We start from the raw sequence: 26,073 nt of genomic DNA on the forward strand, positions 1-26,073 counted from the left end.
AAGTGAAAATAGGAAAGGATCGGGTTGCTTTGCGGTTAATGAGTGCTGTGTTCAGAAGGTCGGTTGATAAAATGAAGCACTGCTCCTTCAATTAAGTTAATACTTGTGATTACTCAGAGCGAACAGATAGAACAAGAAGTGAAATCAGGAGTAATTTTACCTGTCCCAGAATGGGGCCTAGCGGAGGTCCAGGGGCAGCCTGTCCTGACCTCACTATAGCCCGGATTACATTGCCTGTATCCAATTTCTTCACGGCCTTGGCTGCTTTGGAGATCTTTGACATCCTGGTCTGTCTGGAAAGTCTTAAATCTTCCTCCAAGTCAACTGAGAATCCATCCACTGAAAATGCACAAGAAAAACAAACAAATTAGGTTTTTCGAGCATATACAACAGCAACAAATCATTCACACGCCAGGCTCATTAAAACATCATACACCCAAGTCGATACGAATACCCAGAGGCAAAACCTGAGCCTTTCCCTTCTGCAGCGGGCGAGTAATTAAAAAAATCTTTGCCTTCGATCGGCTCAGTTAGAGCCACTTTCCTGGAGGTGTTTGCAGTGTGGATCAGCAGCTGAGTGAGATGCCTGCCATGTTGGAGAGCCTAAGAACTAGCAGGATTTAAACTTCACTAAGAAGAAAAAAGAAAAAATCATGGAGTGCATGCCAAAAACGCCTCCATCGCCTCACTTCTGTTTGAGACTTAACTGTCTGTGCTCCGTCAAAGCTTCCCCTGCATCTGTAGAGGTCAAGAATAGAAGAGGGATGTGTATTCATAAAAATACACTGAGAAGGTGCGGATGTGTCACCGCCTCGTACGAATGCAAAGAGGGGTCGGCTCTCTTCATTCCACCTTAAAATGCATTTGCCAAATCAGGAGACAATTAGCAGAGTGGGAAGAATGGCCTGAACTCCTGGCCTTTCTCTGGGGAAGCAAAAGACATAAAAGGAGTCTTATAATCCCCTGCTGGAATAAAAGTGATACTGACACAGCTGTAGGGGGGGGGGGGGGGGGGGGGGGGGGGTTTGGGGGGAGATCATTGACTGGAGCCAAGGGACAAATACAAGTTTTAAAGTTGAGACTTGTGATTCAGGGGAACCCTGCATTCAATAAAAATAAGTACTTGAGGGGAGGGAAGGGGTCCAGCAATGATTCATTGTAGGCAACAGAGGGTATCCAATTAGATCAACAGAAGAGACAGTACCAGAAAGATATATGGGACCTCACGCTGCTTCAGAGCAACAAACAGTGGGAAGCTACACCCAAGAAAAGTTGCGATTCTGTGTGGATTGCTGATTATCCAGCAGCCGTTAAAGTGCAGCCACTGTGAGGCAATATTTGTAAGGGCATTAAGGTTATACGCACGCTGCAGAAAGAGTCCCAAATAGAATCCATTTAGTCTGGATTCCCTGAATAGCTGTCTTTACAATGTGACTCACATACGCTGCTACTTTTCTGAGGTCAATTTCACAGTACTCACCTAATGTGCTCAGCTACTTCATTGTAGAAAATTGTTGGCAGTCAGATCAATTTTGGAGGCAGTTAAAAATGCAGAGAACCAGTATGCATTAAATCTGAAGTGAGAAAAGCCACTTCTGTTATCAAACAATGACTCATGAAAAAGTCATGAATGCTTAACTGGCAAGCTTGGCTAAATAACTCAAACATCAATTTGACAGAGGGGGAAAAAAAACACAGTAACTGACCAATAAAATGACACACTGCACCATCCACAGAGAGTGAGGCTTAACAGTGTGGTGAGGGTTGCTGTTCCTAAACAGTTAGGGCCAGCATCACATGTTGGGTTTAATTCCAATTTGGAGCAAAGGGAATAACGCCTCTACGAGCGGGGAAATGACAACGTCATGCTTTAATGCACCGCAACTCCAATCTCTGTTGGAGTATGAATAATAAAACTGCAGTTCCCTCGCAAAATGAAATCACTCATCACAAGGCCAAGCAGTGAACGCTGGAGAAGAACTGACCTACTTAAGGCAACAAAACTGCACTGACTGTGCGTTTCATCCAGCACAATTTACATTAGAGTCAAGGAATGAAGCTGCATTAACAGCGCAGAAGCAGGAAAACATGGTTCAAGGCTGCATGAAAAGCCTCAATCAGAGCTAGCTTAATGCTTTTGCTGTGAATAATCAAATCAAAGCCAAAGTAATCTGAAAGGAAAAGACACAATTTTGAGCTGCTCTTTAGGCGGAATATTACATTCCTACGGCAATTACTGGCAACAGCTTCGTTGATAACAAGGAGTAGACAGAAAGAGCAATTTGTTTGGGCCGCGTAGAGTTACTGCGTGAGAGCACTTTGTTAAAACATGCTTGATAAATGACGGGCCACAAACCCAGCATTTAAATTACCGCCTAATAGAAGAAGGTGAGGTGAGCTATAATAAAGCATAAACCGAAGCAAATCTGGGACAATACTCCAAATTGCCACTTCGACTCAAATTCATAGCTCAGTCGCAAAGGTATTCCACGTGAACGTGAAAACAAGTCTCTAATCGTCGACTCGTACACTCGGGCTTAATAAAACAGCCACGGTGACCAAAATCAGAACTCTAAAAATAATACTTCCAAGAAAATCTGGAAGTTTTCCAGCTCCCCCGCCGCCTGTCGAATAAACTACCACTGATCGAGGGGAGGCATCTTTGACAGAAGTAAACATGTCAATAAAACTGAGCACGCTGGAGGAAAAGCTCGAGAAAAATTCCACCTGTCATGATAATATGCAGGTCTACACAGACTGTTGTCAAAAGATCATCTGAAACCAGACTCCTATATTATATCACCTGCCCATTAATATGCCTGCGAAATTTCTACAGGCTATCACAGAGCAGTATCAGCAGCTTCTGTTTTGTGTTTCAACATAATTAAAAGTGACTCAATTTCAAGGGTAACGCTGACTTTGATTAAAGAAATTAATCAACTTGGTATTAAAAATGTGGGCTTAATTGCACGGGCGAAGCCCACCGCTGTTTGTTGTTTAGGCTATTAGGTTCTCTTTAGTCTTAATTAGGAGGCAAGCCAAACTGTAGTCAACATCAATGAGGCTTCTAAATCTGTTATTTATTTACAAGTGAAGGTTACGGGTATTGATTTTCTATAAAATGACAGTCTTGAAAAATGGACAAAATGGTCTCGAAGCAGTGTGTTTAGTTTGAAAGTGAATGCTCAATATAAATGACACAGACATTGTATCAGCCTGGAGGAAATTATGTCTTTTTCTTCTTCTCTCTACATCTTTTAAATCTTTTAGTTGCACTCTGATGAAATAAAAGCTGAACAGTAATTCATTTCTCAGTAGGATCTGGTTTCGTACCTGGAACAACACCTAATCAAGAGCAGTTCAATAACCTTTGTTGCACATTATCTGCCTTCCCGTCTTCATATCTCCGCAAAATTAAAACTAACTAAAAGAAGTTGGGGGAGAAAAGAACAATTTCCCAGCTGCACAGATTGAGTTTCAAATGAATGAATATCTCAACAAAAGAAGCATAGCGACATAGATTCAAGTGTAAGTGTGTGTTAAAATAAAAACTGTGCCTCACTGAAGGCTTTTCCCATTTTATTTCTATCAGAGCACCTTTATGCGGTTGGTTTATTATTCTCAACAGCTTTTCCCTCTGTAGGCCTGCGGGAACTCATGCACACCAGACTACAGCTTTTATTAATGACTTGTGCTTGCCAAGGTTTAGTACTAACTAGAGCCTGACCAATGCTGGATTTTTAAGGCAGGTGCTGGTAGCAATTTGTAGTGAGTGCAAAATATGAATCTATTGGCCAATAGTCATATAAATATAAATATATTTCAGGATGGTGGTACTTATGAGCCTTATCGGTGATGAGGAGTAACCATTCCTCCTAACAAAGCTGTTTCAGTTCATTCAGTTCAGTTCAGCCTCTGTCGTTGTGTCCTTGGGCAAGGACCTTCACCTACCGCCTACTGGTGTTGGCCAGAAGGGCTGATAGCGCGATCAAATTTCTCTTTGAGTGATTTTACAGCTCACTGCAGGTCAAAGAGTTTGGGCTCTGGCTCGGCCCTTTCAAATTTTATTCACATTTTAACGATTCAATTGTTGATTTACTTGCGTGCACTGGGTCACTGTTGCATCAGCAAACCCTTCCAAAGCTTCAGGCCATGAACTGTTGCTCTGACATTCTCCTGTAAAATTTGTAAACATATTTTTTAAATTAATTGTTTCTTCAATAATTGCAAGACATGATGATGGGATTTGCAGTTCTGGTTTGTGAGAAATGGCAGCATAGTCAGACCCAGTTCAGACTAACCAATCAAAATTGAAGACCAGTTCCAATGGTCTTCAGCTAACTCTTTGACTTGCAGAGATCACCATAATGAGATATTTCAAAGCCCAACATCAAGACAAATATGGGCAGTCCTATATTTTAGGACTGCCCAAAGCTTAAGCAAAGCTTAAGTTGTTTTGGATTGACATTCAAAAGACATTAAACAGTGTTTTTAAAAAACAAATACCTTTAAACTCTGAAACCATTTACCTTGGTTATGTTCCTTGCTTAATGCTGAGGAGGGATATAAAGTTGTAGGAGTAAAAAGACTATTACTAGAAAATGGCTAAACCCTACCCCATCAACAATAGAAAATTGGCATGATGTAATATTGGAAATATTTAAAGCAGAAAAGTTGACATACTGTTGGAAGACGAGTTGTCTTATACTCATTCACAGGTGAAAAATCTCAGGGTTATGTCAGGTTCGGACTCTTCAAGCGTAAGATCTGAAATGGTGACTTCACATGGATAATAATGATTTTTCTTTGTTGTGTTTGCCAATCCAACAGATAAGAGTATCAATGGCGTCTTTAAAAGCAATCCTTCTCCCTGCGGTGTTACTCTTTGAATTAGAACCACCCTGGCGACCGTGGTATACATAAACTTGAAAACTTGTTATACTTTTATGCCTGACATTCACCTTAAATAGAGAATGTTTTTTTTAAAAGATCTGATGCTACTCAAACCAATCATGCTTCACAGATGGCACACTGTTTTGGTGTTGCAGAGCTAAAAAATTAACTTTTGCCTCAACAATTCACCGTGGTACATATTTTTCAAACTTGAAGGCTCCTACAAGCTGTGAGATTTCAGCAACCAATCCACACTGCATGACATGGATCTAATAAACGTGGGCGGGCTATCAGGTTTGATGAATGTAAACTGTATGATGATAATACCTCAGGGCTACGACAAACAGTAGCAATGCCTCCACTATTTATTTCCATGCTACTTCCCCCTTGGCACAAAATTAATAACAACTGGAAGAAATGTCACACAAATAAGGTGCTGTGGTCGAGTAATCCTGTGTCCTGTGTTTTCTTGACTTTAATGTAAAAAGTGCACATGTCAGTCCCGGCTCCAAAGGTTTTGGGACACCATGTACAATGTAATGATCTTCAAATCCCATAAACCCATATTTTATTCACAAAAGAACATAGAAAACTCATAAAATATTTAAAGTGAAACATACTACTATTTCATGAAAAATATTAGCTCTTTCTGAATTTGATGGCAGCAATACGTCTCAAAAAAGTTAACATGGAGTTGGAAAAGTAAGTGATATTAAAAAGAAAAAGCTGGAGCATCTTAGAGGAAGTTTCTCAGAAGAAAAGAAGTGCAGCGGTTCATTCATCTGCAAAAACCTGTCAACAAATTGTGGAACAATTTCAGAACAAGTTAATTTGATGTAAAACTGCAAAGAGTTTGACTATTTCATCTACAGCACATCATAATATCAAAAGTTTGAGAGAATCTGAAGAAATCTGTGTATAAGAGAAAAGGCTGAATATTAGTTTGGGAAATCCACCATCTTTGGATCAGGTGGGTTTAAACAGGACTGTTTAAACTGCATTTAAACAGGTACAACTGTATCATGGAAATCGCTACATGAGCACAGGAACGCTTCCAGAAATTGTCATCTGTCAACAAATGCAAAGAAGAACAAGATCCACAAAGGCCACCATCTTCTTTGGGTCAAAGATCCTTTCAAATGGACTGAGGCAAAGTGGGAAACTTATGTGGTCAGACAAATCGTAATTTGAAATTACCTTTGGAAAACATGCTCTGGACTATAGAAGAGTTTTATAATGGGGACATAATCAGCTTTTGCACACCTGGAAAGGCACCATCAGTGATGAAACGTATATACAGGTTTTAGACCAACATATGTTGGTCTATCTAGATGACGTCTTTTTTGGGGAAAGGGCTTACATATCTCAGCAAGACAGAACTATACTGGATACTGCAGCTATTACAACAGCATGGCTTCATAGTAAAATAGCCCAGGTGCTGAACTAGCCTGCCTGCAGTCCAGACCTTTCACCATTTGAAAACAAAATGGAAAAAATAATATGACAAAGAAGGTCCAGGACTGTTAAGCAGATAAAATTCTATATCAGACAAGAAAGGGACAACATTCATCTTCTAAAATCCTGCAGCTGGTCTCCTCAGCTCCCAGATACTTACCTGATGAAAAATATGAAATCCTTGATAATAAAGTCAAAGTAATGTATATATAAAGTGAAATGAAATGCTTGTAGCGGTGAGACTAGTTCCTCATCCCATCCACTGATATCTCCCTTTTCCCACTGATCCATTGTAACTCTTGCTTTTATTAAAGCTTCAATGACTGAAGTGAAAAGATCTAATAATAATCCTAAAAGCTGGCAATGCAGCCGCGTCGCCACTGAGGACATAACTAATGCGAACTGAACCTCAAATTCACTTCACTCGATTTTATTTTAGCTCAGAATCTTTATTTGCAGATCATGTTGATTTTATCACAGCATTGTGTTCATACAGTCATGTCAAAAGAAAGTTTTCACAGCACTCTATGCGGTCCAGTGGAAAAAGGAAAAAAAAACAAAACACAGAAATTACAAGGCTGGGTAGCAGCAAGGTGGTTGTAATCAAATTGACTTGGTTAACAGATCATCAGGATTGCTGGTCTGGAGCATTCAGATATACATTAGTACAATTCCACAATCGTTCTAGGAGTGGATGTTCCACTAAACTCAACCCAAGGTCAGACCATGAAATGCTTAGAGAAAAGCCAACAAACCCAAAAGCTACATCTGAGGTCTACAAGCCTCAGTTAACATGTTAAATATGAAAATGAATGAAAGAACAATTAGAAAAAGACAAAAGAAGGCTTGTCAGGAGAAAGCGTCTTCTCTCTAAAATGAACATGGCAGCATGGTTTAAGTTTGCAAAGCTGCATCTGAACAAACCACAAGATTCCTGGAACAATGTCCTTTGGAAAGATCAGACCAAAGTGGAGATAATAATGCACAGCGCCACATCTGAAAAATTCAAACTTCAGCAAATCAGCACAAACACCACATACCCACTGTCATGCAGACAGTTGTGAGATGGTGATTAGAGGCTGTTTTGCAGCCAGAGTACCTGTACCTTGAAGTCATTGAAAGAGTTCTAGACTCAAATGTGAAGCCATCTGTCTGGCAGATAAAGCTTAGCATCAAAGTTGGGTCATGCAACAGGACAATGATCCCAAACACAGCAGCAAATAGACAACAGAATGGCTGAGTAAGAATCAAGGTGTTGCTATGTCCCAGTCAAAGGCCAGACCACAACCTGATTGAAATGCTGCAGAAGCAATAGTCAAGTTATTGCTGCTAAAGGTAGTCCCACAAGTTACTGACTCATGGGGAGAACTTGGATTTTCATCAAAGAGTCCTGTAAAACCAGAGGTTTTTACCTTGTTAAAGGTTCAAAACATATCATCATGTTATCACATGAAACGGAAAATAAACTGTTGTTTAACATTTTTCTGTTATGTTTATAGTTTGTTTTTAATGATTGTCAGAAGGTGCAACACTATGGGTTGTAGGATGATATTTAACTCATTTCCTTTTATAAAAGAACGATTGAAAGTTTCAGAGTTTGCTTGGAAACACTCCCTGTGTGACGTTCAACCACTGTTCAAGAGACCTAACCAAAGACATCACCACAGTTATTTAAAACTGGTAATCTTTCATCTAGAGCAGCCCAAATAATCTACACCTAGTTGAAGACATGCCTCAGTGTTTTATTTTGTTTTTTCCAGCAACTAAGGTCAAATTATGGCTGATGGGAAACTTGTATGTGAACTTACTGCTCTCATATTTTATCTATAATTTCTACCCATACTGGTGGCATGGCACCTCTTTGAAGGCCTGCCGCTAAATTGTGTACAGATGTTGACGTCGCCCAGATAATGAAGTCTTTGATGATCCTCTGACTTTTCCTGAGGTTGACATTTGTGGTTTTGAAAGAAATGTCGTGACAACTATGGGATGGATTGCCTTGACATTTGATACAAATATCCATTATGCCCACAGGAAAAATCCTAAAGACTTTTGATCTCCTGACTTTTGATGTAGTACAGCGAGGAGGTCAAAACTTTGTACTTCATGAAATATTATATCAGATTTGTTGCCACAAAAGTTGGCGATCCCCTGTATCTGACATTTGAGGTTTTAAGTGAAATGTCATGATGAATACTGACTAGATTGTCCTAAAAATTGGCACTAAAATTGGTACTCTAACACAATGAATTGTGTAACCCAGGAAATTAAAGACATCACCCTCAGCTACACAGCTCATTTGGGTATTCTTTGCATGGTAAAACACTAATTAAAATGATAAACATTATACCTGCTAAACACCATCTATTAAGATCTTTTACCTGCATTTAAACATTGTCATTATCAGCTGATAATTTTATCAATGTCACAACCTTATTTTCTAACTAGCGGAGCTCTTTTTTTCTCTGACTTGATTTGCTTGTGTGTCTCATGTGTTTTGATAACATGGTATCTGCAGCTCGGCTGATAATTCCCAGCCCTAATTAGGAGGATTGTAGTTTAGCAGATTACAATGCGTGATCCATTACTCGATACTTCCTGCCCTGAGAGTATAATCTTGTCACACCCTGACAGAAACTGAAGTATTCTTATTCTGCTCTCATCAGTCAGCCTTAAGAGAAAAAAAAAAAACAGTTTCTGTTTCCTCGTCTTTAAAAAGATAAAAACCTGCCAGCATCTTTTTCCAAGCAGAAACCATGATTAGTATTCTTTGAAATTCCAAATAAAACAGACCAAGTTCTGTCTTATCTTCTAGGCAGACTTTAAAACACCTCTGACATGTTGTTTTATTCAACTCTTAGTTTGGCAGTCCATCTAGTGGCAACAATCACCTTTACATTTCATATAAGGGAAATTCACAATGAGTCAGTGGTACACGTGCATTTGACTTCTAAGATAACCACTGCCACTGCTACACAACTCTGCTGTCAAACATTTTATTGCATATTAAAGATAAACAGGAGGAAAAGCCCTGGAGACAAGCTGAAGGATACCAGAAGAAAAAAAGCACAAGCATATTACAATTATAATAGCAATTTTATGTTTCTGCTCATCTATGCAGAAAAGTCTGAATTGCATTAGAGCCGCAATAAACGAATGGTGTCCTTGAATGAAAAAAGGCGACAAAATATCTGTTAACAGCAAAACAAACTGCACGGGAAGGTCCTTCACAGCAGGCAGTAAGAAACTCTTGGATACACTATCTGTTTGGATGGCACCGTGCTACGAATTAGAAGCTACAGATTAACTGTAATCGATGGGCTTAATGCAGTGACCAAACAGAACAAATGTACTGGGCTGTGATCATTCACTGTGCCACACAGGACGCTCTCAATAGGATTAAGAGGTAATGTCAGATATAAAGTTATAGAGAGCCAGTCATATGCCAATGCTGTTCCACTAAATTAGTATTCATCCCATCAAACCTCAGCCCTGGAGCTATTGATCGCTGAATGCCAAGTGCTAAAGGCCAGTCAAATAAAAAGAAGAACTCAAGAAGAGTCTGAATGATCCCTCAAGACTGAAAACGGGAACTTGCACTACCTGGTTTAACCCAAATCTGAACCTGCAGGTCTCATCTCTCTGGGCTCTTGGCTGTGCATTTCAGAAATAAACAACTCCTTACTTCCATTTCAGTAAGTAATCAATTTTACAGAAAATAGCCTTAAATAAAACCAAATCTCATTATAAGGTTACAAATATGATGGATACAGGCTGAAAGTGCAGACTTCCAGCTTGGATTGAAGGGGTTCAATGTAAATATTTTATTAAGTGCTGCGGAATTACAGCCAATCCACTGTTTTCTGGACCTGAAATGTAGCTGTACAATTCACTCATAAGTTGTTGTTTTTGTTTGTTTTTTTAGGTGTGAGCTGTGTATATTATTTATTCATAAATTAAAAACCGGTGAACAGTCTGGAGTTGAGCCATATTTGGATGCTGTGGCTGTAAAACCATAAATGAGATCTTATGGAAGTGACACAGGCCATAATAACAACAACAATAATAGCAACACAAATCAAACAGGGAGGAATATCAACAGATTGGTTCATTGGTTCATCAGATTGGTGAATGAACTCACTGAAAACAACAGCAGTGGATGATCGTGGAATCCTTTCCATGATTTAAAAAATAATAATGGTTAAAAAAAAAAAAAAAAAAAAAAAAAAACCCACAGCATCCAGCTTAGTGGAAAAAAAAACACAACTCCCCAGCAGGTAGATATATCACATCATAATGTAGAGATTACATGGATCTGTGTGGCTTGCAATAGCACGAGGTCATCAGTTTTTATTGATGATGTGACAGGAGACAGATGGATGAATTCTGAAGTGAATAGAGTTACACTTTCTGCTTACACTCGCCCAACAGCAGCAAGGATGCATGGATGGTGTCTCACAGTACAGACTGACAGACTGTGAAGGCTACTAAGGGGTTTCTGAAGGTCAGAATTTCTGCCACGGCTGAGTGAATTACCTCATCTTAACCCGACCCAAAATGAATTTCACTTACTGATGAGAAACTCAAGGCAGAAATACCCACAACAAGAACTGCAGTACAGGCCTGGTAAAGCACCACAAAAGAGAAAACCTTGGCTTCTGACTTCAGACATATCTGCAAAGCATTCCTCTCAAAGTATTAAGCATTAATAAGTAAGTAAATAAATAAATATAGTAATAAGAGTTAATATTTATTGAAAACTATTTTCATTTGCAGGGTTGCTTTTTGACTCCCCAAAAATAGGGGTGGTGCATTAAAAATAATTCTAATACCTCAAAATGGCAAAGAATTTCTTTAATTGTTTGCGTACTTTATACTTTATGCTAATTAATGAATAATTAATAGCTACAAAAAACAATTGTACCAGCATCTAAAAAAAATAGGTGGACATAACTGTATATGCTTATTTTGAATTCAGCCATGTGGAGAAATGATAGCCACACGTCTGAACTAATCACAGATAATAAGCTGGATGCTCTTCTTGATTTTCTTGTTTCTCACTTTCCGTCTGTCAGGCTCGGAAAAGGCAGCATTTCTGCTTATTTCTATGTCTTTTTCTTTATGTGATAGAGTTATAGCCGAGCATACACCTCCAGGGTTAAAAAACAGAGCCGACACAGATATGACAAACACTGCAATCTTGAAGCCCGCCGCTTGAGGCTGCAACTTGCTGACCAAGCCAGTTACCCATTTTAAAATTTAATTGAGCTAGGTCCTTCAAACGTGTTTGGTAAATATCTGCTGCTATGACTATTTCATTTTCATTTTTTCATTTCATTTATTTATTCATTTTCAGGCACAACAAATACCTATATTGAACATAAAATACACAAAACAAAAAACAAAACTTGCCTGAAAAAGGAGTGGGACGAAGAAAACTTATTAAATCCCACCCCTATACTCACTCATCAACAAAAAAAACCAATAAACTTCCCGCAGCTACGCCCATCATTGCATACAGACCCATCAACAGCCCCGGGCAGATACAAGCATCTAAGCGGCAGCTCGCAACCAACAATTAGAGCCTTCATAACTGAATACAGAATATATAAATTATAAATTGCATTACCACAGGTAACAGGCAGTAATAACTACAAGTAACAGACACACATACATATACATACATATATATCTACACACACAAGTACATATATGTACATACATACGCACACTTTATTTTTTATTTTTTATTTTGGAATCCATACCAGCAATGGTAAGAGGACAGACATTACAGAGCACACTAAAACCCATCATTGAGTATACTGTGACCAGACCAACTGTTTGTAGAGAAATTTAAATCTATGAATATTTTTGCATTGTTTCAATTGTAAACTCAGACTGTTCCAGATTTTCACACCACATACAGACACACAAAAGCCTTTACGGGTTGTTCGAGTTCTGGGTAATTTGAATTCTCCAAAGCCTCTCACATTATAAACCTTTTCTCGAATTTCAAATCTAGTTTGTAAATTTGCCGGTAAAAGTTTAGTAAAAGCTTTATACAAAATTATGGATGTATTGTAATTAACCAGATCCTGGAATTTAAGTAACTTTGCCTGAAGAAAGAATTTGTGAGTATGATCTAGATAACCAGCCTTGTGAATAATACGCAGTGCTCGTTTCTGTACTGTGACTAATGGATTAGTTGTATTTTTATATGTGTTTCCCCACACTTCCACACAATATGTAAGATATGGAAGAACCAGGGTACAGTACAGAGTACGAAGTGCATCTTTATCAAGGAATTGTTTCACTTTGTTCAAAACTGCGAGGCTTCTGGAAATTTTGGTTTTTATGTGTCTGACGTGGGGTTTCCATGAAATTTTGTTATCAATTATAACTCCCAAAAATTTGTTTTCACTCACATTATCAATTGGTACACCTTCAATGATAATTGGTAATTCTATATTATATTTTAAATTACCAAAAAACATTGCTTTAGTTTTATTTATATTTAATGATAATTTATTTATGTCCATCCATTTTTTTATTAATTTTAGCTCCCTGTTTACAGTCATTACAAGATCAGTATAATCATCGCTACTGAAAAATATGTTGGTGTCATCTGCGAACAGTATGAGTTTAAGTACTTGAGAAACATCAAAAATATCATTTATGTATACATTGAAAAGTTTTGGTCCCAACACTGACCCTTGGGGAACACCACATGTAATACCAAGTTTCTCTGAATGGTAATGCCCTATGCTAACATATTGTTCCCGACCCGTTAGGTAACTTTTTAACCAGTTACCAGCTTTCAATTAATACCATATCTTTCCAATTTATCCAGTAAAATTGAGTGATTGATTGTGTCGAAGGCCTTTTTGAGGTCAACAAAAATACCAACTGCATATTTATTTTTATCCAGTGTATCAGTAATTTCTTCTACTGCCTCAATTATCGCCATTGAAGTGGTTCTTTGCGTTCTGAAACCATACTGACCAACATTTATTATTTGATGTTTTTCAAGGAATTTTTCCTAATCTTGAATTAAAAAGTTTTTCTAGAATTTTTGAGAATTGAGGCAGTAGAGAAATAGGCCTATAATTGGTAAAACTGTGTTTGTCATTACTTTTATATAGTGGTATTACTTTCGCAATTTTCATTTTTTTTGGAAAACAACCGGACTGAAATGATAAATTACAGATATATGTTAAGGGACTAGCAATATTCAGAATAACCTGTTTAACTACAGACATATTTATGTCATGATAATCCATTGAAGACTTACTTTTACATTTTAATGTGATATTTATTACTTCTTGCTCATTTGTAGCTGAGAGGAACAGTGAAAAGGGATTTGATTTTATATTACTGATATTTTCATTTTTATGACACGGGATGTCCGCTGCTAGTTCAGGGCCAACATTTATGAAGAATTTATTGAACCCATCGACAATATTACTCATGTTGTGATTTTCACCATTTGCATCAGTAAAATATTCAGGATACGATGTTCCAGAAGATCCTTGTTTAATTAAGTTGTTTAACACATCCCAAGTTCCTTTTATATTGTTTTTATTTTCATATAATCTTCTTCTATAATAAAGTTGTTTGCTCGTTCTTATAATATCAGTCAATTTATTTCTATATGCTTTATATCTTTGTTCCACTTCTTTTGTTTTTACTTTGATAAACTGTTTATACAGATTGTTTTTCTTTTTGCAAGCATTAATAATTCCTTTTGTGAGCCAAGGACTTTTTATCTTTTTTTTCTTTGTCATGTGTTCGTTTACAGGACAATGTTTATTGTACCACATAGTAAAAATATCTAGAAAATTATCATAAGCCTTGTCCACATCTGACTCTTCATACACCGAACTCCAATCTTGTTGTGCTAAATCGAAATTGAAGGCATGAATTGCTTCTTCATTTATTGTTCGCTTTGCTATCATGATCTTGGTATCTATTTTTTTTTAAATCACAGTCACACAAAGTAAAAACTGGTAAGTGGTCAGTTATATCACAGACAAGCAGACCACTATTAATTTGGAAATCCATGACATTAGTAAAAATGTTGTCAATAATAGTGGCGCTATGTGAAGTTATTCTGCTTGGCTTTGTTATTGTTGGATATAGTGATAAGCTGTACATTGTGTCAGTAAAGTCATCAATGGCTTTTAACCTTGTTGGATTTAGCAAATCAATGTTAAAATCACCACAGATAAATAGTAATTTTTGGTTCACCGAAGCAAACGTTTTTTCTATCCATTCATTAAAAGTGTCAATACTTGAACTGGGTGTCCGATATATACAACTTATTATAACATTTCTCTTTTTTTCATTCATAATCTCAATAGTCAAACATTCCAAAATTCCATCAATAGCCATAGACATAGTTGTTACAACATTATATTTTATAGAGTTATGAACATATATAGCAACCCCGCCGCCCGCCTTATTTAATCTATTCATGTATTTTAAATCATATCCATTCAAACAAAAATCTATTCCTTTATCGACATTGAACCAAGTTTCAGTGATGGCTATAACACTAAAGGGGCGAGAAAATTGTTGCAAATAGTCCTTAATGAAATCAAAATTAGAGTACATACTTCTGCTGTTAAAGTGAATTAATGAGAGCTTCCCATCTAGGTTAATTTCTTTTTCATATTGTTCCTGAGTGAAATAATTACAATTTTTAACAAAAGAAGAGAGAAAGTTACTTTCAGAATCTATTTCTGGATCTATTATATTATGCTCCTTATATTCACAATCTAGATCAATTACTTTCTGTTGAAGAACTAATTTCAACGTGTCCATGTCATTTCCTGGTGTAATTGATACATTGGTGTCAGTTATACTTTTCCAGATCCTCCATGTTCCTCACTATCAGTACTTTTGCCTCTTCTGGTGTCCCGTTTAGCTTAATGAAAATCTTACAGTTTGTTACCCATGTATGTTGTATTTTACCGTTCTTCTTCAGTTGCCTTGCCTTCCTCGCGATGTCTGCGTTTTTTCGTGTCAGATGCTCATTAATGAAAACGTCCGTGCCTTTCAGTTTGCGTCCTTGTTTCAGCAGTGCGACCTTGTTCTTCCGATTGACAAATCTCATAATGATGGCCGGCAGTCTGTCACTCCTCCTGGGCAGTGAGTGACATGCTTCTATGTGCTCCAGGTCCATCTCTATCCCCTTGCTTTGGAGGAAGGACGCCACCTGTTGCTCTACCGAGCGGGTCTCCTCGTCGCTGGGCTCCCCGACGTTCCCGGCCACCGCGCGCGCATACGAGCGCGGCTTGATTTTAATACCGCTGATGACCACGTCGTTCGTACGGGTGTACTGCTCCAGCTCATCCACCCGCCGCTCGAGATCCATGATCCGTCTGTCCTTCTCGGCATTTTGGAGGCGTAGCTGTTTTACCTCCTCCAGAAGCCCCAGAAGCAGCTCCTGCTGTGCCCTGACTGCGGCCACGTCTCCGCACAGCGCTCCGAGGGAGGTTTTAATGTCCTCAACCTCCTCTGGTGTTGGGCCTTTCTTGGGTGGCATACTGAAGCGAGAGCACGAGGCGGCCACCACGAGGGACCCGGAAGCGGAATTTCTGATGATGGCGCCTGGCTAGGCCTGCTGGCTGATGGTGGAGCCTGGCTGTGGCCTGCTGGCTGATGGTGGAGCCTGCATATGAACAATCAGGGCTCGCAAAATCGCTAGCCCGACGTCCCGGGGCTAGCGATTTTTCCAGTCGGGCTACCAAAATCTATCTCTGCCCTGCCCGTCGGGCTATTGTAGGAAGGAAAAATATATGTCAATGCTTTTGCATTCTTTCAGAAATGTAGCTGGGTAATTATGTCATTGGCATCGATGAGCCACTGTCAATATGTGACATATTGAAATCGCGTTTGAATTTGCTCTTGTTTTTTGCTTTCACTTTGCAATCGCGTGAACTGTGTATAGAGAGCGACAGCACTGATTGGTGAGTGACGATCATTTGCGCACGAATTCCTCTGACATCGTCTTATCAATCGTTAGCTTACTATGCAAACATGACAAGTGAAATCTCCCGCAGCTTAAACATATGAGAGGTTGATCGCGCAGAGAATCGCTGACCGTTATGTGTGTGTGTGTGTGTGTGTGTGTGTGTGTGTGTGTGTGTGTGTGTGTGTGTGTAAAAGCAGCAGGATATATATTTTAGTTCTGCTGAGCCAAATAAGAGAGGTCAGGGTGAAGAAGTGACAGCCAAAGAAAAGCTTACCACAAAACGGAAAAGTTATGACAAATCAGACTATAAGGCAAAAAGAAAGTGCAGCTTGGGAAAAGGAGGGAGGGATGTGTATTTCTAGAGAAGAATGGACTCAGATGTGGGAATGGCAATGGAGGAGTACTTCCTCCAAAAGCTGGAGGGAGTTCGGATGGAAAACTCTGATAAGGTTCTTTATCACTCCATGTCAAAAGGCTCACTATGATGGGAATCCTCCCGTGTGCTGGCGAAACTGTGGATACCAAGGAGCCCATCACACCCATATTATGTGGGACTGTCCTGTGCTACGGACTTACTGGAAAGACATTCATGGTATATTACAAGGCATTTTTAACTGTACATTCCCTCAGGATATGAAGACAATTTTTTTTGGCTGTATACCGCAGAACTGGTCCAAAAATGACATATGTCTGTTAAGAGCTTTATTGGTTGCAAGTAAGAAATGTATAACAAAGAAATGGTCCTCGCAAGACATACCGACTTTGTCATTATGGTGGGAAATTACGTTAGAGATATATAGGATGGAGGAAGTAACAGCTCATGTTAATGACAGGATGGCCTGGTTCCATCTGTGCTGGGATAAGTGGGTCCAATACGTTAATACCTATAAACCGAATTTTCTCTTTAAAGCTTGAAACCACCAATTTAGTTAATTGTTTACTCCCGACAGAGCTTTCTCCTTTTATTTTATATATATATATATAATTTTTTTTCCTTTTTTTTTTTCTTTCTCTTTCTTTCTATCTGTCTTTCTTTCTTCTCGTTTTGTTTCGTTTTTCTCTTGTAAACTGTGTTAATTAATGCCTGTAATCATCTTTATGAGGTAATATTGTAGAAATAAAGAATATATAAAAAAAAAAAAAAAAGAAAGTGCAGCTTTATGGTTTCATGGGCAAAAGAATTTCTGTGGCTGCAATATGACGAGCTAAATAACCAGGGCTGCACATAAGTGGTCCGCAGGTGCGCATTCGCTGTCAAAATAAAAAGAGTGCACAAGATAAGAAGTTGCAACGCGTGTTTGGGTACATAAGATTTTCTGGAGGAAGACAGACATTTGTTTAGAACTCTTAAAGATGTCGAAGAAGCTCCTTTAAGCAATTACTTTGGTGTTCCTCCACCTACAAAGAAATATCAGGAGTCCGAACCACAAAAGAAGCGCGTATTCTCAGAAAAGTGGTTGCAGGAGGTGAGCTGGCTTCAAACAAATGATGAACGCACAGAGATGTGGTGCGGAATGTGCCGTGAAAATCCCACTCTAGCGAACAAAAACAGCTTTTTATATGGACGCAAACGCGCGTTGCAACTTCTTATCTGGTGCGCGTCTTTTATTTTGACAGCGAATGCGCACATGCGGACCACTTATGTGGGCGATCGTGGCTCAAGAATTGGGAGTTCGCCTCGTAATCGGAAGGTTGCCGGTTCGAGCCCCGGCTTGGACAGTCTCGGTCGTTGTGTCCTTGGGCAAGACACTTCACCCGTTGCCTACTGGTGGTGGTCAGAGGGCCCGGTGGCGCCAGTGTCCGGCAGCCTTGCCTCTGTCAGTGCGCCCCAGGGTGGCTGTGGCTACAATGTAGCTGCCATCACCAGTGTGTGAATGTGTGTGTGGATGGGTGGATGACTGGATATGTAAAGCGCTTTGGGGTCCTTAGGGACGAGTAAAAGCGCTATATAAATACAGGCCATTTAGCATTTACCATGTGCACCCGTGTAAATAACATAATGTTCTGCCGGGTGTGTTGTTGGTTTTCCCTCGATTTCTGAGTCGACAAGCGCCTTTGTTACTGGGACCAGTAATTTTAAGAAAGGCCCCCATTAGAACCCATGAGAAATGCAAGAAATGCATTGCTCAGTCTGCAATATCTTTCCCAGAACAAATACCAATTGCAAATAACATACTAAAAATAAACCTGAAAATCAGTTTAGAACAGCGTACTATGTTGCAAAGAGTGAACTACCACTGGCACAATTTAGCAGTCTTTACAAACTTCAAAAAGCAAATGGCCTCGATCTTGGTTCCACTTGCCTCTTACCCGTGACTTCAGTGGAAATTTCAAATTCAGGATCTGACACAGACTGATTCATGTCCTACACAGTTCTTACAAGTTCATAGAAATTTCTGTTTTCAATTAGAACCAAGTATTTGAGTTGATGATTGTAATTTTTATACAATGTTGTAATTTGTGTTTCAACAATTTTTTGATTAATGTTTTGTTTCCGTTACAATATTATACGGAAACAAAACAGGAAACAAAACATCAATCAAAAAATTGCTCTCTTTTTTTATTCGGGCTACTTAAATTTATTTTGGGCTACCAAAAACTGAAGAGTCCCTGCCCGAAGGGCTACCAGGGATTTTGAAATTTTGCGAGCCCTGAACAAGTTAGCATACAATAATGGATCCCCCGAATTTACAGATGTCTGATCTATGACCACAGATTTGGAGGCCTGTAGAAATCACAATTCTCCATGTAGGGGACTGCTGTTTCATTCACAGCAAACCACGTGGCATTTAAAAAAAAATAGAATTTAAATCAGGTGAATGCTTTCAGATATTAAAGCCTGAATATGGAGAAGAACACATTTTCATCCAGCTTCAGTGTGAAGTTCCCCGGGTATCACTGTGTACCAAATTCAAATGAACATTTTTAGAAATAGCAAGTCTGTTAATATTATATCCAAAATTTTTGAAGAGGTTCTCTCTCATTTTCATTTCTATTGAAATATCTTTTACCACTAAAATAATAACAATGGGGGCCTGATATTCTGTATTTATCCTATTAAGAGGTGTATCTTTCCCTGAGAATTTTTTCATCAGGCTAATCTTAGATGGTCATGTGGGAGACATTTGAAGAGCTGATTTTCTGTTTTACATTTACAGGTTTTTATGTTAATCTTTTGCACACATACACCTTTTCATAAAGTGGTGAAACCTTACTCATCTTTTACTTTTTGAATAATCTATATCTGTGGGATCTGGGATGATCTTTTTTGTAGCCAGTCATGTTACTAATTAACTAATTTGGCTGTTAAAAAAAATGGAACCAAGTATACATTTTATTAGGCATTACACAGCTTTTCCAGTGTTTCATTGCCCTTTTCCCAACTTTCTGACATGTATGTTACATTGATATGGTGGCTTATCATTTCAGTAAGATAATATCTCCAGGAAAGTCACATGGCTTCCCAGTCTTGTGTGAAAGAACTTGACTGGTCCGCTCAGAGGCCTAAACTCAGGTCCATCCATCACCTTTAGATCGACCGAAACATCAATGCCATGTAGTCCAACAACAGCATCCTACCCTACAGATGCTCATGAGGCTTAAATGGAGCAAATCTATCTCATTTAATAAGATGCTCATGTTTTGTCAAACAGCCACATAGCGAGTGACATCTCCTGCCAAACTCATAAGAAGCCACCATGCAAAAAGGAGACAGTTAATGAGCAGCAGCTCTCATCTGCATTGTTTTAATGATCGTGTTTAATATCAGGGAACTCGACTACTAAAACAGCACATGCCAATCACTGTGGCTCAGGTTTAAACCGGGACCTTGTACTTGAATAGTGATGACTCCCGGCCCTCCAACACTCTGCATGTATTATCTCTGCTTGCCTGTGATCAAATCCCAGGGAGGCAGTTTTCTTTACTGGCTCTTCTGAATTACATTTCCCTCGCCCCATCATCTTCGACTGGCAAGACAGAATGTGTTACAAACTGCTTGTACTTGGAATAAATCTAGAAAAAGTAACAAACAACAACAATGACGAATCAGCAGCAGAGAGGGTACTTGAGAAATATATTAATAAAAGTGAAAACAGCACAGACTCCGCATTATTTTCTGATATATTTTGCAGTCGGGGAGCTTGTTTTATATTTTATGGCTACACCACAGCCATTTTTTCCTGGTATCAAAGCACAACACACATCAAAACCACCGACTGGTGTCTTAAAAAGCATGCTAGAGTTAGACTGCATGTTCAGCTAGAACTAATATCTTCGAATTCACAACAGGATGTTGTACGTTTAAGTGGCAGGATCTGTGATTTGTGTGGCCTCATTAGACTTCCCCGTGTTGTGGACGCCTCAACGCGGAAAAGTAATACTGGAGGAGGAGGAGAAGTAGTACAGCTACACATCTCGATGATTACACACAGGAGAAGCATCTCAGCCATCTCCGGGTGTCATGTGGATACACACAGCTCTGACATTATAAAATTCATTCTTCAGAAACTGCAAGCCAAGTGTGACAGCAGCCAGAATGTGACAGTAAACAGTCTGAACTCTGAAGCCATCTGCCCCTCTGGGTCTGAGCTCCCGTTGCAGCTGGACCTCACAGTCACAGTACTGAGGAAGTATCATTAATATATAACAGCAGAAGCAGGTGGATGCTTAGTGACCTCAAAAACACAGACCAGAATTAGCAGAGACTGAATACCTACAAGAAACCTGCAGTTACTGCTGATACCCACCACATATCGGTCGTTTATTACTTAAAACAATCTTTAATCTCAAGCAGCAGATAGCTGAGTTTCACTTTTTTTTGCAATTTAAAGAGAATCCCTTTAAGTTTTCAGGGACAAAGGAAGAACAGTACGACTCTAATATCAATCAGCAGGTTCCAACCAGGTGAGGAAAGACAAAAACTAAACCCAGCCAGAGAAAATTCTTTTTAATCTTATATTGTTCTGCATGAAAAACTACTAAAAGAAAAATATAAAACGGCAGATGATGGGGGGGGGGGGGGGGGGGGAACTCTCTCTGGCTGAACGACTCTTGGAAGTGCGATGAGCCAATTCAAACCTCTGATACAATGGATCAAAAATACAATGGATCAAAAAGCCTTTAAAAGCTTTTCATGACCTGAATATTCTGGGCTGCAGTAACAGCAACTAAATTTTAATGCAAGGCGGGTTAGAGGAAATATAATCTTATCATTACCTGAATCGAAGTTCTTAGGTTAAGATATGATCTGGAATGATGCATCCAAATATCAGGAGGTGAGTGAAGGTAGTGAAAATGGACATAAGCACAGCTTTTAATGTCACATAATTTATTAGCTTTTCAACCACAGTTGCAATTTACAGTTAATTACAGCTACTTTCACCTGCTCCCTTATTCACAAGAGGTCACCACAGCCTGTTGGGTGAATGTGTAAACCACTGCACTATGAAGTCACTAAGAGTTAATCACAGCACTGTGCTGTAATAATTGCTGAAACGAAGCAGTAATTATCTGTTTTTAGCTTCATGTGTGCATTCTTTTTTCAAAAGCTGGCTATGAACTCGGACTCAGTTAGAAATGATTAAGAAACAAGCAGGCTTCGATGTTCACGTAATTAAGGTGGGTGAATAGGGCTGTGCGATATGACCAAAATCTCATATCCCGATATAAGAATTCTATCGTCCGATAACGATATAAAAATCACAAAAATGTAACATTTTCTGTAAATTCTGTGCATCTCGGGCAGCTCGTCTTGCGGGAAATGTTTCCAGCTGCGCGTCATGTAGCTGGAGTCGAGTGTTTTAACCGATGCATGAAACGATACATTTTTAGACATAAGTTGTAACAGCCGCCGTTTTCTTTGTGAGTATTTATTACACGGCGTGCTGCGGGGAAAAGCCTGTTCTAACGTTTGAGTCTAAGGTTTATTTTTTAGCACCTGGCGGCTCTTTTTTAATTCTCATCCGTAAATAATCTGCTTTTTCACGTGATTCAGTTTATTTTGAAAAGTCTCAACAGGATCTTGAGCTTTATTGTGAAAGGTTTATGTGGAACATAAACAAGCAGACACGCGATGCTGTTACCGTCGTTGTTGCTAACCACAACGCATAAAAACAGGCGCTTGTCCGTCAGTAGTGTGGTTATATTAAATATAAAAGAAAGAGAGAACTTTAAGAAATTAATATAGCCACTACAGTGACCATCAAAACGGTGAAAAAAATATTGCCGTAAACAGTTTATTTTGCGACACCACGAAACAAACGATAGCGTAATCGTCATCCGATATCGTTATATCGAACAGCCCTATGGGTGAATATAACACTTAATAGGACAGACCCTCCTGATGAAGGGTTGTAACATGCAAACTTCAGTCCCATGTGTATGAATAAGAGGGCATCCACTGTAAGCAACAACTGTGGCATGAATTTCAGCCAGGGTACTTTGTTTCCTGTGTTTCTCTACAGCAATGTTTCCCCTGGTGACACATTAAGCTACTCTAGGGGAATAACACTGAGTGAAACTAAGTTAAATATCTATGATTTATCATTTATGTAGGGAAAATTAAATAACTGAGTTTGGGAAAGCTATTGTGTGAACTTTTGCCTCGGAGAAATGTAATTTGGGTCCTTCTTTACTGTTAATAACTGATATATTTTGTGGGGGCTGAAGGGCACGAACATTTGAAGGTGGCATTGGCAGGAAAAGATTTGCGAAACATTCATCCAAAGCGCTCTGAAGGACTATCTTCTTGTTTGATATGAGAGACAGCGGCATGGCTACGAAAGCAAACCTCGCCATAATATGCTTCTGCACCTCAGACAAATCCTCCACCAGGCAGAAGAAGTCAAAATTAATTACATTAAACTCCAACTGCAACACAGTGACACATTAATGAATCAATAATTATGATCGAGTAATATAATGTGGACGATTAAACAAGGATGTTTTCCTTTAGGTATATTTTTATTCTTTTTTTTTCCCTCTTACTTCAGTAAGATTAAAATTGGTATTTATAATCTGTTACAGGAAAAATGTTTCTATGTTTCTTTACCTTCTTTTAAATGTGCAAGCATGCCCTTATGTCTATGGTTAGATTAGTTTAGAATTATCTTTTTAGACTTTCTCAGCAAAGACATACTGTTTTGGGACATATTGTTTTAGATTGTTTTATCTCTCACAGCCTTCTCCCAGCTCTCTGCTGACGAGACTAGCGCCACATATGGAGTTGTTTATTTTATTTGTTTTGTATTTTCTTATCCTGTTCTCACTGTCTTTCCTATAAAAATTACCAAGCCACTGTGCATGGTGTGAGTTGTTCTTAGCAGCTCACCCGTGTACACGTTTGATAAAGAAAGTAACTTTGTCTCATTGTGTCTTTATTTCTCCTGGGTCTTTTACAGAGTTTTCCCCCAACATAATCTCACCAACATATGTTGGTAGATTGTAGATTGCTGCCAATGAATGCTGTTTTTTTAACCCTCCCCATTCAAGTGCATAACTGTAGCTATAGTGGCCACTCTAGGACAAACAAAAATATCTGCCATTTATTTCAGAGTGTAGGCTACCAGCCTGCTGTTTACCTCAGCTGTTAATATGTGTTCATGTCTTTGCTCTAGATGAGCTTGTAAAACTTTGTGAAAGGAGCACGATATGAGTCAGTGAGGCTCACTTCGGTCTAATAAGAGCGACACTGATGTGAGTCGTTCAGGAACTTCCTGAACTTTTCTGCAGGTAAGAACCATGGTTTTTGCCTCTGTTAGCTCTTAGTTGGCTGCTGGATCTAACACTGTTAAACTTGGACACTTGGTGAATAAACTCTCATAAGATGTGAAAAAGTAATCAAATTGTTTATCAGAGGGAGGCCTAACATTAGCTGGAATAATGTTAGCTTATAACCAGCTCTTATTTCTGTTTAGCCAGCTCACAGCTGGAGACAGAGGGGTTGCATGCCTAATCTGCTGACAATATAAGGAATAAATAAGCATGTGCAGTATGCAGGTTTTTGTGTGTTAGAGCCATGACTTCAGTTCAGGAGAATAGGCTTGAGGTGAGGAGGAAGATGATGATATTTTATCTAGATGCCTCTGGCTGTGTCTCTGTGCTTAGCATTTTCCCTTTTTTGGAGAAGGGGACCCCTTCAGAGACGATAAAACATGCCTATGATCCTTCATATTGTAAATATCAAAGTGCAGACCTTGAGTAGCATTGAAGGGACCATTAATGCTACTCATGCTACCATGAAGGGAATTGGTCTCTATGGCACATAAATGCATATGAATTCTCTTCTGCTCCGCCTTGGGCATGCTATGTATGTGGCTGGTGACATAAGTAAAAAACGTGATTAGGCAGAATGGCGATGTCCACTGCAGCCATTCAGTCCATTTTCAGACTCTTTTTGGTTGCCAATTTTCACAAATTGCCAACAATGTATCAAAACTGCCCCCCCCCATATGTCTCTCCCTGGTTTCCACGTGTCACCCCATTGATAAAATCTGTTTGTGCCACCAGAAAATCATCATCTACCCAAAACACTTAAAACACACGAAATGAAATCTAAGAAGAAGAAAAAAATTGCCAAACTTTCTACGCAAAGTTCAAAGTAAGAAACTTCATATTTCCAAGGTCCTTCATCTGGATATGCTAACATCTTTAGCTATCTTGTAGTGTTGCCACTTAATAAAAGACAGCTGATACAGATACCGGGATATAAGTGGCTCCCATTGATTTACAGGATCTAGTTTTTGACCGGTGATCTGTCCACAGCTGTTAAACAAGCAGATGCTTTAATATTAGCGGGAGCTTCAAAGCATTGGTTTTAGACTCCATCCTATCATTTTAATAAATCAAACAACGCGATGACGGGCAACTGTAACCCCGAAAAGCCAGAAATGAGCGTGACGCAGAGCAGCAGCAGCACTTTGTGACAACAGACTGACCGGACAGCCGAAGCTACAGGCACATATCAAACATCGTCTCTGCTTTAAACCTCATTAGCAGGTCAAACGGCGCCGGGTTGAACCCAAACGAAACGGGAAAAGCCACACTGTCATCTTACCTGTTCCTTGTCATGTACCTTCACGCCGTCAGCAGCATCCTTCAGGGCGCAGACATCTTGGATTACTGAACATCGCGGGCTGTTTGCGCCTGCTCATCACGGCACTGCCACCTGCTGGACGGGAGGAGCTGTAACAGCTGGGGAAACCGGAAAGACTGTTTTGCTCAAGGACACTTCAGCAAAGTCAACGCAATCTCCCTTATTTATTGCACATCCAGCATTAGGTGGTACGTGGTTATCGATACTGACACTTAATTTTTAAATGTAGTCAATTATTCAAACAAAACATCAAATTTTGAGTCCCTGTATACCAGCTTTCTCTAAAAAACTCAAAGCAGCTCACCTGGCCACAATGACTATGCCACATTCACTCACTTAAATTACTGTTTTGTTCCCATAATGACATGATAGCATCACAAAGCTGCTGCAGATTTGTCGGCTGTACATTCTTGATTTGAATCTCCTCTTCCACAATATCCCAAAGGTGCTCTATTGGATTTAGATCTGTTGACTGTGGAGGCCATTTGAGTACATGTTTTTAAAAAAAGAAAAAAAAACAGTTTGAGATTATTTTGGCTTTGTACCTTAGCACATTATCCTCCCGCACACAACCATCAGAAGATGTTTGCAAAGCAATGAAGATGGTACCAAGGAACCCAAAGTGTGTCAAGAAAACATCCCCCACTACAGCCAG

General features: G+C 39.2%; 1 protein-coding gene across 1 annotated transcript in view; it reads right to left on the minus strand.

Moving 5' to 3' along the window:
• The window catches only part of mrpl11 (mitochondrial ribosomal protein L11), a 65,020-nt gene extending 39,528 nt beyond the window's left edge, over positions 1–25,492 (minus strand). The window contains exons 1-2 of the mRNA XM_085427275.1: positions 25,380–25,492; positions 161–339 (exon numbers count right to left, since the gene is read on the minus strand). Of these exons, the coding sequence (XP_085283401.1) occupies positions 161–283 (123 nt within the window). The 5' untranslated portion in view covers positions 284–339; positions 25,380–25,492. The remainder of the gene's footprint in view (positions 1–160; positions 340–25,379) is intronic.
• Positions 25,493–26,073: the final 581 nt, after the last annotated feature.

This window comes from Rhamphochromis longiceps, linkage group LG2 (genome assembly GCF_057381845.1).
Source record: "Rhamphochromis longiceps isolate RC_006_pf linkage group LG2, R_longiceps_female_GT1.1, whole genome shotgun sequence".
Classification (NCBI taxonomy): Eukaryota; Metazoa; Chordata; class Actinopteri; order Cichliformes; family Cichlidae; genus Rhamphochromis; species Rhamphochromis longiceps.